The sequence below is a fragment of the Paramormyrops kingsleyae genome, chromosome 4 (assembly GCF_048594095.1).
Source record: "Paramormyrops kingsleyae isolate MSU_618 chromosome 4, PKINGS_0.4, whole genome shotgun sequence".
Classification (NCBI taxonomy): domain Eukaryota; kingdom Metazoa; phylum Chordata; class Actinopteri; order Osteoglossiformes; family Mormyridae; genus Paramormyrops; species Paramormyrops kingsleyae.
The window spans coordinates 32,596,682-32,610,394 of NC_132800.1; the positions used below are offsets into that span (position 1 = coordinate 32,596,682).

At 50.8% G+C, this 13,713-nt stretch overlaps 1 protein-coding gene across 2 annotated transcripts in view; it reads left to right on the forward strand.

Moving 5' to 3' along the window:
• Nucleotides 1-13,713, forward strand: part of egfra (epidermal growth factor receptor a (erythroblastic leukemia viral (v-erb-b) oncogene homolog, avian)) — a 55,862-nt gene that overhangs the window by 39,446 nt on the left and 2,703 nt on the right. For both annotated transcript variants that reach the window (XM_023815602.2, XM_023815605.2), the window contains 17 exons: nt 1,118-1,208; nt 1,453-1,652; nt 1,986-2,118; nt 2,563-2,653; nt 3,141-3,298; nt 3,397-3,432; nt 3,558-3,705; nt 4,393-4,515; nt 4,807-4,905; nt 6,337-6,522; nt 7,885-8,040; nt 8,668-8,743; nt 9,946-10,092; nt 10,588-10,685; nt 11,217-11,384; nt 13,186-13,251; nt 13,574-13,667. In XM_023815602.2, coding sequence (XP_023671370.2) covers nt 1,118-1,208; nt 1,453-1,652; nt 1,986-2,118; nt 2,563-2,653; nt 3,141-3,298; nt 3,397-3,432; nt 3,558-3,705; nt 4,393-4,515; nt 4,807-4,905; nt 6,337-6,522; nt 7,885-8,040; nt 8,668-8,743; nt 9,946-10,092; nt 10,588-10,685; nt 11,217-11,384; nt 13,186-13,251; nt 13,574-13,667 — 2,070 coding nt within the window. The remainder of the gene's footprint in view (nt 1-1,117; nt 1,209-1,452; nt 1,653-1,985; nt 2,119-2,562; nt 2,654-3,140; nt 3,299-3,396; nt 3,433-3,557; nt 3,706-4,392; nt 4,516-4,806; nt 4,906-6,336; nt 6,523-7,884; nt 8,041-8,667; nt 8,744-9,945; nt 10,093-10,587; nt 10,686-11,216; nt 11,385-13,185; nt 13,252-13,573; nt 13,668-13,713) is intronic.

A 13,713-nucleotide genomic window follows, 5' to 3' on the forward strand; every position in this document is an offset into this window, starting at 1 on the left:
TAAATAGCCAGCCACTGAAACACAATACAAACACTGACTTGAAAACAGGGCCGAAATCAGAAAATGATTAACAAAGGGGGGGGGGAAAAAAAAACAATTTGGTCATCAGAACACGTACAACAAAAAGATCAGGACGGCATGACAAGACTTTAAAGTATTTTAAAGCATGTATATAGCGATATGATTTTATTGTACTAAATATTGGGGAATTTATAAAACAAAAAAGTCACTCAAACCTGTCTTTGAGTGATTTAAACGGCAAGAATGAGTGATTGATTGTCTCGGAGAACGCATGCTCATGCAAAAGCAGCGGAGATACAACTTTAAACTGATTTTCAAAATAAGTATTTATAAAAGGAATAATAATTAAAATTGCACAGCTTGCTAAATTTTTTTTTCCATATAAGAGTTACAGATTAAAAATATTTTAGCGAAACTTTAACCCCCTGCGCTATAATATCCATACAGAATTGAAAGTAAGAAAAAGACTGATTTTAATAGTTGACTAACGATGTAAGAATTGTACGTGCATAACGTGATATTGCACATTTTTTATATTGCACATCACCAAGCCATATAATATACTACGGCCATTTTTCGAATTCAGTACAAAATACCCCAACTCGCGTTGTGATGTCATTCGGTGGTGGTACTAGTTTTTAAGCCAGTGGAAAACCAGCACCTCGAAGGATTGTACTTCTGATACTTTCTCAAAGTACCAAAAGTACGGCACCTGATGCAGTGGAAAAACGCTCTAAAAGGGCTAGAGGTTTTCCTTCTTGGAGAATGTTCCGGTACTCCACCAGATGCAGTCCAGGCCTTATATAACACATTCCAAGAAGGACTGAAGCTGTCAATGGGTGCCCGTACCCATGCAGCAGCAAGAACATAGTGCACAGACAAACGAACATATAGTACCAAACGGACAGTACACACAGTGCGAACGAAAGCAAAACAAACGGGCAGGAGCTGCTGCAGCAGCTGGCCACTCAAGGCAGTGCAGGAACTAAAGTTAATTGCTGGGTGTCTCCTTTTATTTTGTTCACCCCCCTGCATATAATCATCAAACACTCAAGTTTCGGTGGTGGAGAAACCTGTCTGGCTTGCCCCTCTCCAGGCTTCCTGATGATTCAGCACTGGCCCGACAAGATGCCCTCCCTCAGCCCTTTTGAGAACCTGGAGATCATCCGGGGAAGGACCAAGCAGCAGTAAGCTCAGGGGGGTTGGGGGTGGAGGTGGGGGGGTATGGGGGCAGGCGTGAGTGAAGGATGCTGATAATCAGGGTTCCTGAGGTGTCACTCATTCATTTAAGGTCATTTTGGTCGTCATTCCAAGTTGAAAAGAAGTTAACTATGGTTAGAAGCTGCCCAGGTCTCTTCACAGTGTAGTACTCGGCAGGCAGTACTCGGCAGGCAGGCAAAGCCGTAACGCTCGCCGTGTCTCCGATGTCAGGGGCACCGTGAGTTTTGCTGTCGCCAACACTCCCATCAGTCACCTGGGCCTCCGGTCCCTGAGGGAGATCAGCGATGGCGACATCGTCATCCAGAGGAACCGCAATCTGTGCTACACCGACAAGCTGTCCTGGAGCAAACTGTTCAAGTCCCAAAAGCAAACTGCCCGAGTAGACAACAACATGAACCCTGTCAGTTGCGGTAAGTTTTTTATATATATATACGTTTTTATATATATGTATGTGTATGTTATACCGCATTCCCAACCCCAGAGGGCGCACTCTCTGGGTCTTGGGTTACTGCATGAATGCTGCATGAGCCCGCAAAGTCCTACACAAAGATGCATCCGTTTGGCGTGTCTCTGTTTGCTGTATTACTTGTTATTTATGGACCATGTATGTCATCCGATGGGCTTGGGCGATTGAAATTGCATTGAAATCCCGTGGATTGTATATATCTTGGTTAGGAAGGCTTAGGATGGAGTTCCTCATTTTAGCTGGGCCTTGTGTGGCTCCCTCTGGTGTCTCCGTGCAGAACTGCAGAATAAAACCTGCGACCCCATGTGTGCGGTGGACGGCTGCTGGGGCCTGGGACCCTCCATGTGCTTCTCCTGCCTGCACTTTTCCCGAGCAGGCCGCTGCGTGGAGGCCTGCAATCTGCAGGATGGGTAAGAGGAGACCCGCCCCCACCCCACCACCAAGAAATGGGTCCTGCATCTATGTCCTTAACCTTAACCGTCATGCATCATTTATCTTAGCGACCACGCCTACTGTGTAACTATGGCCGTGGGGGCATTTCTGTGTTTATTTCTGGTCCAAATCCTCAGTGTTCCCTTAATCGGGGATTAACACCGCCCCCCCAACCTGTTCTGCGTCCTCGAACCCAGAACCTTTCTCCCTGTTCGCTGCTGGTGATTGAGATCTCTAGCTTGAGCAGAGTGGAGTCTGCCTAAATAGGATTAGTGGCATCCCCTGCCAATGGGACCCTGCCTGCCAGCATAATATTATTTGAAGGTGGGCACACATTGCCTTGTTACACAGGAATAGCGCCCCCTGCAGTCTGGCAGTTGCACCTGCATCCATTTTTTTCCCCTTCTTTGTCCACACTCCAGCATGCCACGGGAGTATGTGGACAATACTACCTGCCTGGAGTGTGACCCGGAGTGTGCCCCCAATGAGGCGGGAGTGACTTGCAAGGGCCCTGTACGTATCCTGTGCCGTATCGACCTTCATCAGGTTTCACACCCGCCTCTAGTGGGATATGAAGGTCGCTCGTGCATTTCGGTCCACGATGTCACATTTAATTTCTTATTGACGTATATTACACCTTCCTATGATGCTGTTTCGCACCATCGCAGTCTAACAGGAACGTGTGCTCTGTGTGTGATTATTCTAGCCTTAGTCTAACAGGAATATGCTCTGTGTGTGATTATTCTAGCCTTGGTCTAACAGGAATATGCTCTGTGTGTGATTATTCTAGCCTTGGTCTAACAGGAATGTGCTCTGTGTGTGATTACTCTAGCCTCGGTCTAATAGGAACATGTGCTCTGTGTTTGATTATTCTAGCCTTATTAGGAATGTGTGGCCTGTGTGTGATTAGTCTAGCCTGCCAGTCTGAACGTGCCGATCACAGAGCCGCAGATTGCAGGCGAGGAGGTCTTCCTCTCAACGCTTTTGTGCTGCTTCGCAGGGTCCCGACACGTGCACGGCGTGTGCCAATTTCAAAGACGGCCCCCACTGCGTCCACCGCTGCCCCCACGGCGTCCCAGGGGAGGGGGACACGTTCATCTGGAAGTACCCTGACGAGTACAACGAGTGCCAGCCGTGCCACGTCAACTGCACGCAGGGGTAAGTCCCAGCTGCACCTACTCACTGCAAGAGCCCTACATGGATGTGTCTGCTCTGGAGGGATTAACCCCCCCCCCCCCCCTTACCTCTCTATGCAGATGTAGTAGGTCTGGATTGGAAGGCTGTCTGAAAAGGTGAGTAAGAAGAGCATGATGGGATATCTTAAAAGAAACATCCTGATGTGAGTAGGAAGGAGGGGCTAGTGTCCCTGGCCCGCGGGGGGGGGGGACCAGCATTAATGGAAAGTGCCTCCCCTCAGCCCCCAGGTGCAGGTGTCCTCCATCGCGGCCGGAGTGGTGGGCGGCCTGCTGGCCTTCGTCATCGTCGCCCTCGCCATCTTCGTGCTGCTGCGCAGACAGCGCATCAAGAGGAAGAGGACTCTGCGCAGACTGCTGCAGGAGAAGGAGGTGGGGCGCCCGGCAGGGTTTCATTATCTTAAGGGTGTCCATATCCTCAGTGTTTCCTCAACCCCCCCCCCCCACCTCCCCCTGACCTTGTTCTCAAACCCAGAACCTTTCTCCCTGCTCACTGCTGCTGATCAGAAATGTAAATGTCTCAAACACTACATCGTGGATTTGGTCAGATTTTAAATACGTGATTCCCAAACTTTTGTATATGTGCACCCAATTTGACATCATTTGACGAAACCTAACAGGTTTTATTTGGGAAACAGTAAATGATGCACCCTGGTGATGTTAATAAGGAATAAGTCATATATAGTTTGCCTTTAAAATATGCATTTGAAAAATACTAATTTTCTTTCTTCACCAGTCAGTATTGTGAAATTAACAGCACACAGTGGAATAAATGCATATTGTAATATTAGCCTTCCAGCCTAGATTAGCTAGGTGTGACGCACACTAATTAGCGTGTTGTAGAATGCACTGTAATATTCTTTCTACCTTCAAGATCCTTTGGAATGCTCTCTGCCTCTCGTACAGTTTTTCTCCAGTTACAAATTTATATTCTGGCTATCGACAGTTAAAAAGAACCGTGCCAGATCTCGGGACTACGCAAATTCGCCGGTCAGATGATATTTTTTCACGCTAGTGTGAGCGCACCTTGAAGGCTACGCTCTCTGCTGCCCCCTGCAGCTGGTGGAGCCCCTGACCCCGAGCGGCGAGGCGCCCAACCAAGCGCTGCTCCGCATCCTGAAGGAGACCGAGTTCAAGAAGATGAAGGTCCTGGGCTCCGGAGCCTTCGGCACGGTCTACAAGGTAGCCGAGTTCCTGCCAGCTTTCACCGGGGTGACAGTCACTGTGCTGAACATGCTACCATTAGCACTAGTGCCGATTTGTATGTAGAGCAAATACTTTTACAGAAGAACCTGGTTTGCAGTTGTGCCTAGTCTATCTCAGCTTGAACTTTCCTTTTACTAAGTTTATTTACAGATAAGTAAGTCTCAGGACTGCCTCTAGCTATCAGTGACCGGAGCTGAGATATCTGTGCTCTGGGGCCTGTGCTCAGATACAGCCTGTTGTGGTTCCATAGCTTGTCTTATCCTGCAGGGTCTGTGGATCCCCGAGGGTGAAAATGTCAAGATCCCAGTCGCCATCAAGGTTCTGAGGGAAGCCACTTCTCCCAAAGCCAACAAGGAGATCATGGATGTGAGTGAGGCTGTCCCCTCATTGGCTGCCCCCTCAGCCAGCAGCCAATGGGCCGCAGCGGGAACCGGCTGCTGTCTTATTAACCTGATTCCTGATAGGCTGGGGCGGGGGGGGGGGGGGCTTTTTCCCCCCAAAGCTCTGATGGGACTCACACAAGTCTGTGAAGTTTGGACCCTTCTGAAACGGATCCAGAGTAAACAAGCATGAAAATGCAAGGTTTCTTTCTTATATGGCCTTACAGAAAATTGTCCCAATGCTCGCATTCTGATTATTGGTTAAAAAGAATTGTACTAATCAAATTAGCTTTAAAACAAAAGAAAAAAGGGCGATCTAAGAGGCGACCGGCCAGTGCAGGGTTCAGTGAATCATCAGCAACATCTGGCTATGTGATTTGTCAATTAGGGTATCTCGTGTTTTTCCACAGTACCTTACCGTCGTCAGTGGTGTAGGCCCCTCTTAAATTACCAGAACGCAGCATCTGCTTAGGGTATAAAGGTAAAAGCAGCCCGGCCAGCGTTTCCTGTCTGCGAAGCTGCTTTCCCATAAGTACAAACCCCCACATTTAAGTTTAACCACGTATTTGTATCTTGAAATCTTGCCTCTAGGACACCAAATGGCATCGGTTAGGTTTCGGAGTTTGTCGACTGCGCGCGATATCCGAATGTCCCACAAAGAGGATTAGGAACGTAAATGTACATTTCCAAAAAAAATAACATGCTTCGACAAATTAGGTTACTGAATGCTGGTGTTGACCAATCAAGACGAAAGATTACATCACACCCCTTCCTTAGGGAAATGGACGGACGAGCACATGCCAGGGAACGGCCACATCCTTGTAAGGGCGACTCGGCATCCGTGGTCGAAAGCGAAGTATCCAAAGAAACGGGGTGGGATGGCAGAGTGCTCGGCGCTTGACGATCCGCAGCTCTCTGTCGGACAGAATGTTCTCGGGTCGGGGTTGGGGGGGGGGGGGTGGGGCGTGTTTAAACGGCGTTTGCGCACAGTTGCGAATTTTCTCCAGAGAGGTGTAAACAGTGTACTCCCCGGGCAGCGACCGGCTGGAGATGGGGTCTCGCGCGAAAGGCCTCAGGAACAAATGCGGGTGTTTAAGGAAAGTCGGCAACGGAGTCTAAACATCTAGAGGCCAGCTGGGGCGTGGGGAGGAGGGGAGGCGAGAGGGACACCCCCATGCAATAGGATGAGGATGGTGTAAGCTCGGTTGGCCTTTTCATACCGTCCAGACATTTTACCGTGGTATACGCTATTCTGTTGGTATTTTCCCATGCAACACTAATATTATGAAGTCTTGGCGATAAAATTTCCCGGAGGAGAGGGTTCCCCAACAAAATTTCGTCTGTGCAGCTGAAATACCATGGTATACCGTGTTACTGTAATAACGCCCCAGCCTAACTCATGCTGTCAATGGTGCAGGAGGCTTACGTGATGGCCAGCGTGGAACATCCCCACGTGTGCCGGCTCCTGGGCATCTGCCTGACCTCCATCGTGCAGCTGGTCACCCAGCTGATGCCGTACGGCTGCCTGCTGGACTATGTCAAGGAGAACAAGGACAACGTGGGCTCCCAGTGCCTGCTCAACTGGTGTGTGCAGATCGCCAAGGTGAGTGGGAGGACCTTACCGCATCCGCCAGCCCCCGCCGCTGTTGGAGATGGTTCACGCCAGCAGGCCACCCTCTCTCCCCCCCCCTCCCCCGCGGGGGTTTGCAGAAAGCTTGAAGTTTATAGCCGGACGAGCAACTGTTTGTTCCTCTTGTTGGGGAGAGCTTTTGATCGCTGCCGTCAAGGTCTCCGATGAGTCAGGTTCCCAAGAACCCAGAACGCCTCATACTGTTGTTTTTCAAGATTACCTTTTTTTAAATTTTTTAAATGAAATCCTTTTAGATTTCTGGTGACCCCTGCCTTGCAGACTGGCGTGACCCAATGCCTCGCATAAATACAGCAGCCTTGTTATTTAGCCGTGGAGCCGGATGTTGTGGTTTGTGTTGGGTGTTAGGTGTGGCCTGAAATTTTACAAAGGGCGGGGGGGGGCAACTCTGGAACATTCTTAGCAACGTTTCTGAACAAATTTGCTGCGGCGTCTGTGCCGTCGGGCTAGGAGAGATCCTTAACACGTACCCCATCATTTTTTCCCTCCCAAACCTGCAGATTTTGATGCAGTCTTTGCTACGTCCTTAAGGACAGAAGGCTGTTATTACGTGGACATGAGTGATTCAGCCGCTCTGGGTCCCATAAATTATACGGGAGGGTGTTTTGTGGGACTCCGGGCCTTTGTAATTCTCCAGATGATGCCTTTTCTCGCTCGGAGAGGATCCTGCGTACCCTCACGTCCGTCTAATCGTGGAGTTGCCATGATTTTTTGGCACTGCAGTCACTGCACAGTCCCTGTTCCCCACTGTGTTGGTGCATGGACACTGGCTCATTGTTTCACTGTGAAATCAATTCCATGCACACCCATCTGTTTATCTGTCCCCTCGGCCTGTCCTCGTTTAATAGCTCCTTTTTTGTGGTTTTGCGTTAATGCCTTCACTAATTTGCTAAAATGACTCTGGCTACATTCTTTGCTGTTAAGTGAATGCATGAATGCCTTGATTTCCCCGCTACTGAGAATTCCGAATTTTTATTGCACATCTGTTTCTCGATATTTTGCTTTATATTGTAATAAGGTTGTATTAAATGTTAATGTTAAATGGCTTAAAACTGCAACTAAATATCCTTCAGTGTCAATCAATGCTTCCAATATATTTGTAAACATTTCTGTAAGTTCAGTTGTCGTTTTCATGACTTTGTCTGGTAGAATAAGAACACATTCTGTCACTCGTTTTTTGTATTCGGTTTCTGTTGTTTGGCCGAGATCAAAGAATCCCCAGACTGCGTAGACTGGGCCTCTGTTATGAATGATACCGTCATACAGCATGACGACCCCCCCATTTGCGAGGGATTGAGTGCCTCCCTTCGCTTACAGGGCATGAGCTACCTGGAAGAACGTCACCTGGTGCACCGAGACCTGGCCGCCCGCAACGTGCTGGTGAAGAACCCCCAGCACGTCAAGATCACGGACTTCGGCCTGGCCAAGCTCCTGAGCACCGACGAGAAGGAGTACCACGCCGACGGCGGCAAGGTCAGCCTTCCGGAACCTGCTGCCAATCAATAACCATCTTGCAAACGCTCCACACGGCACATCCGGTGCGGTATAGGGTCGCGGCAAACCTGAACCCTACCCCAGAAAGTCCCCTAGATGGCTTGGCAGTCCACACACCCGGCCACTATGTTGATTTCGGGACCAGTTCGCCCCTTCTGCACCAGTTTGCACGCTTGCCACACAGGGGAGAGGCGGGATTCGAACCCATGCCCTCAACCGCCAATGTCTGCCGTGCAAAAAAAAATAATAATAATTGCAAACATGTGTTAGTGATTTGCGTGCATAGCTGTTGGGTGAGGCTCTGGTCAAACTGAGCCATCCCCCACTTCGTATAAAAGCCGTTCTCATCACACTGGCTGTCTTGGACAAGCTGCCCCTGTTTTAATCTGTGCAGCAGCATGACCCGAGTTAACGCTATAGCTCGTCTGTGCGTTGTCTAAATGTCTGGTCTCAGCAAAATGCAGGGGGGGTGAAGAGTTTGGAGGAAACGGGCATGACCCAGCTCGCTTGCCTGTGTTTAATAGACGCAGGGTTCTTCTGCGTTCCGGGTCTCCCTCACCATCTTGGAAATGTGCCAACTCGAGGTCCTGCTCTCTCTCCCCACAGGTGCCGATCAAGTGGATGGCGCTGGAGTCGATCCTGCACCGGACCTACACGCACCAGAGCGATGTGTGGAGCTACGGTTAGTGGTGGGGGTGGGGGGCACGGCACTGGCCACCGTAACTGAGGGGGAGGGTCGTGGAGAATCGTTTGAGCCTGAGGTGGTGGGTGTGCTTTCCGCTCGCTCGTTCAAGGCATAGATCTGTTAACAGGTTCTTTGGATTGGGCATTTTGTTTGACGGGGGGGGGGGACTGGAGCAGGGATGGATAGCTGCAGACCTCATTTGTACGCTGCCCCCCTCAGCTGTGTGGTCCAACACACACTCTCGCTCATTTCTGACACGTTTTGTTAGCAGCTTGGGCCCTGAGGTCAACAGGACCTCCTCCCGCCCCCTGTCCCCCCCCCCCCCCCTTCCTGTAAATCCATCTCCAAGAGAGCCCCCCCCCCCCCCACCCCCACCTGCTTTGGACCCGTTTGGGTTGCCTGAAGCAGCCATCTGCCCGTTTCATTAAAGCAGCAGAACGGCACGAGGCCCAGTCCTGTCACCGTTCAGGAACCGATTCCCCTCAGTCCATCCTGGCTGCGCTCCAGTCCCCTAACTGGGTAACCGTGGCAATGTCCAGGAGTGCCGTGCCAGTAAAGACAGAGACCAGTTTGCTCTGCTGGATCTGGGGTTAAAACGCCTCTGGGTAAAATTCTATAATAATGACCCTAATGGGTTCTGCAGCTCTGCATCCTCTTGGACAAGGTAATGCGAGCTTCACTAAATCCTCCATTCCCAGAATAATGGGCTCCGTTGCACCAGAACCTTTTCTGTAGACCAAGCAGAGTGAGCTGCTGCATGAAACAAACCTGACTTACTCTTACTCTGATTTATCGAGCGATTGAAAGAGTGAGAGCTTGAGACTCCGTAATGGGAGGGTCAATGTCACTCCTTTATAGAGACGAATGAGTTGATGTGGCCATTTTGCTTTGCTGGTGGGACCTCCTTGTAGAGTAAAATAATCAGTGCCTAGAATTTCAAAATGACACCGCAGGCAGATTCCGTCATAGCAACGTAGACACAAAGAACAAGCAACTTATTGTCTCCACAAAGAGAGCATTACCCATTGACACACCCAAGACGTAGCTCATCGTCTCAGTCATGTGACATTCCTACGGCAAAGCCTCACTGTAGCACCGTCCTGTGTAACTGCTGAAAGACTATGCGGAACCTGAAGTGTCGCCCCAGACGTCTGTCTTCAGGGAGCCCTTGTCTGATGACGTGTCCCATTTCTGCGCAGGGGTGACAGTATGGGAGCTGATGACCTTCGGCACAAAGCCTTATGACGGCATCCCGGCCAGTGACATCGCGGAGGTCCTGGAGAAGGGCGAGCGTCTCCCACAGCCGCCCATCTGCACCATCGACGTCTACATGATCATGGTCAAATGTGAGTCAGTACTGCCACACTGAAATCGCAGCTTGGTGTCATGTGCTATGGCAAGCTGCAAATCGCTTCATTAAAACACCAAGCTACGGTCGTCCCTTGGGTGCTATTAACCGTCAAAGAAAGAATAGCAGGTTTGTCATATTGTTAAGTGCCATCAAGCATGTGTTGACTACTCAGGAATGTGCCGTCGTCTGTCTGGATTTTCAGACACGTTCACATTGTTGTGATAATTGAGGCAATACCAAGGAAATGGTTAAAAATGACTTATGCTCTTCTGGAGAGCATCTTATTTATTGATGTCTGGCTTAATCCAATCTTTAAGCCGGAGAGTTTGTTTACACCACAGATGGTTAAAGAAGAACTAGGAGGAACCATCTGGTCTTCAGTCATCTCCCGTCCGTGCTGGGACCGTCCAAGGCTACAGACAATCCATTCTGGCTTGAAGGCTGTTGTTGACTCCTCCCTCCTTTCTGGTTTGTGTCATTGTCTCCTTAGGCTGGATGATCGATGCCGAGAGCAGGCCACACTTCCGGGAGCTGGTGGCGGAGTTCTCCAAGATGGCGCGGGACCCGCAGCGGTACCTCGTCATCCAGGTACCGATCGGAACTCCGTCTCATGGGCAGAAGCACAAACTACATAAGCAGGTTTCCCTCTACGAGCCCCGCCAGGCTCCCTCCTTCAGCTCGGCGGTGGCGGGGGGCCTCGCGGCCCCTCTGGCTTGCGCTCTCTCGTCTTGGACGCCGGCCACCTAAAATAGCCATGATATAAAGCACCTGGGTGACATCTTACATAGTCAAGACGATCCCAGATATATGGCAGGAGATCTAATAGACGTTTGAGAAAACAGCCTTGAAAATGAGGAGCTGGAATTATCCCGAGTTCCGAAGGATGGAAAAGAGGATGGATGAAGCACAGTGTAGGATCTCACTGGGCAGATGATGGTCCTCGTTGCTGATCTAGATGTAGGGTCCATACCAATCTGGCCCCTCCCAGTCTAAGACTCTGTTAAAAGCACTAACTCATAATTCTCATTTGCAACCAACAAGAACAATATCTCACCTCAGTGACCCCAAGCATCATGTGAAGCTTTGACGGGATGTAAAGTGGCATGTTGATCATCGTAGGGTGACGAGAGGATGTACCTGCCCAGCCCCAATGACTCCAAGTTGTACCGCACCCTGATCAGCGGCGAGGACATGGAGGACGCCGTGGACGCGGACGAGTACCTGGTGCCCCAAAATGGCTTCTTCAGCAGCCCCAGCACGTCCCGCACTCAGCTGCTGCACTCCATGGTAACCGCTCCGCGTGGGGTCACCCTCCGCCACAGCCCAGCTAGGGGATTCCCAGGGGAGCCTCTTAGTGCGTCGTCCACCATGGGCCGTATGCTCACAGTGCCATGATTTACGGATTGGGGGAGGGGTCTTGCGGCTTACCAGGTCAGGACTCTCTGCCGGAATGTCACGGGTTCGAATCCCGCGGTCAGCAAACCGACTCTGCCATTAAAGACCTTAAGCGATTGACTCCAAGGACTAACCCTGTGCTATGATACTCAGGCTTGCTTTCACCCGCATGTGTCTGTCTGTCTCTCACAGGGAGCATGATGGGATTGGCAAAAATCCCATTTCTCCCCGGGGATTAATGAAGTATCCCTATTCTCTCCTTTTAAGCCTGTCGTTAGTGAGATTTGCAGCTCTGGCCGAACTACAGTCCGCGGTATTTCCGTCCCTCTTCCCATGTTTTTGATGTTGCGTTTCTAGGCCGAAGTGATCTGGTAAAATGAGCATGACTTCTTGGGTCAGAGCTGCGCCGTGTGTATGATCCTTAACTCCCAACATCCCGACACTGCTGTGCACGCCCGAGGTGCGCCTTTCCGGAACGGGTCCGAGAGATCGGTGCCGCCGAGTACAGATGAGAGCAGCATCTTCTAACGGGAGAAGCCTTGTTTTAAGGCCGTGAGAGGAGGGGGTACGCGTCACTGGAGGACCTAGTCGCCAGGATGTAATATCACACAGGAAGCCTGTCACCCCCCCCCCGTGTGACACAAGCGCCTTTGTTCCCAGGGTGTAAAAACAGGGGGACCAGACACTAGGCTTTGGATGACTTCAGATTTTTCACACTGTCCAGTTATTACATCGTCGCATAGAGTGTTTTCAAAAGCAATGCAATTTCAGTATTTAGATAGAATTTGCTGAATGGGGGGGGCGGCGGGGGGGGGGGACCTTATGAGATCTTTTGCAGGACGGCAGATTTTATTTATGTAGTATTTCACCCAAACCTAGTTTATATAGAGTGTGTACAGTTATATAGAGTGTGTACAGTTATATAGAGTGTGTACGGTAAACAGTAAATACCTCAACTGCGGTGTAACAGGGTTTAATCAATAGGGTGTTTAAAAGCTACCAATAAATAGATAGTCAGAAGTTACTGGTCAGAGTCAAGGCCGGGTTTGAGCTCCATGCCTCAGGCGAGGCGGGGGCAGACAATGTTGGTCGGGGGAGGCGGGTTCGTCGTGGATAACCTGGCTCCCAGACGGCGCTGACTGACAGGGATGTGGGGGCGGCGCCCATGCATCCTGTTTGGCTGCCGGGCCACCGGACGCCCCCCCCCAGCCCCTGCTCGTTCTCACTTTTCAAAGCGTGTCTGCTGAGGACTTCAGAAAGCCTATTCGCCCCCCTTAACCCCCCCCCCCCCCCACACCGAATGCATTGTAATTCCAGAGCCTCTTTGTGCATGATGACCTTTGCAGACATGACCGGCGATACTTGTTAAAGCTATCTGGCTTTTTTTTTTTTTTTTTTAAGGGACCGGGGGGGGGCTGCTTTCCTTAGATGAAGAGTTTGCTTATATTATCGGCCCCCACCCCTTTGCTCTCGGACATGGCCATTTACGGTCTTGGGAGTCCTGGTTCTTGGTAGCCTGCTTTTGGAGTGAATTTAAGATGGGGGGGGGGGGTGTGAGGGGTTGAGAGGGGGGGGGGGGGGGTGAGGAGATGAGGGGGAGGGAACCCGCACCATCACGGCATTCTATCGCTGCAACCCAGGCTGTCCACGGATGTCCTGACAGAAAAACCCTCTTTTTTTCCCCCTGCTGCAGAGTCTCAACAGCAGTGGAGGGGGAGGAGTGCCAGCAGTGGGAGTCAGCTGCCAGGGGAGGAATGGGGTGAGTGAAACATCTCCCTGCTTGGGCTGTGAGGAGCTGGGAGAGGCGTACAGTAGCACACACAAGCTCCACACACACAGGCGACAGTTCGGGGATCGTGCTCCTGGCTAATTAATACCCATCGTTAATTACCTGTAATGGTTCTACCTGAGCTGCGACGCCCCAGGACTGCAGACCTGCAGCATTCCCAGTTTGTCTGTCCTAATAACATGAGCAAGGGGGCAACAGCAGAGGCATTAAGACGAGCAGAGAGGGGGCGCTTGGGTTCGAAAGGGCTGGACCTGCGTTGGTCCTCCTTGTGATGCTGGCATCTCGTTTTCAGAACGGCTACCCGGGGAGAGAGAACAGCATGATCCTCCGGTACATCTCGGACCCCACAGACGGCTCGCTCAACCACGACTTCCGTCCCCTCCCAGGCAAGTTTACCCACCCGCCCGCCTGGTCACACTGCTCTTCACATGG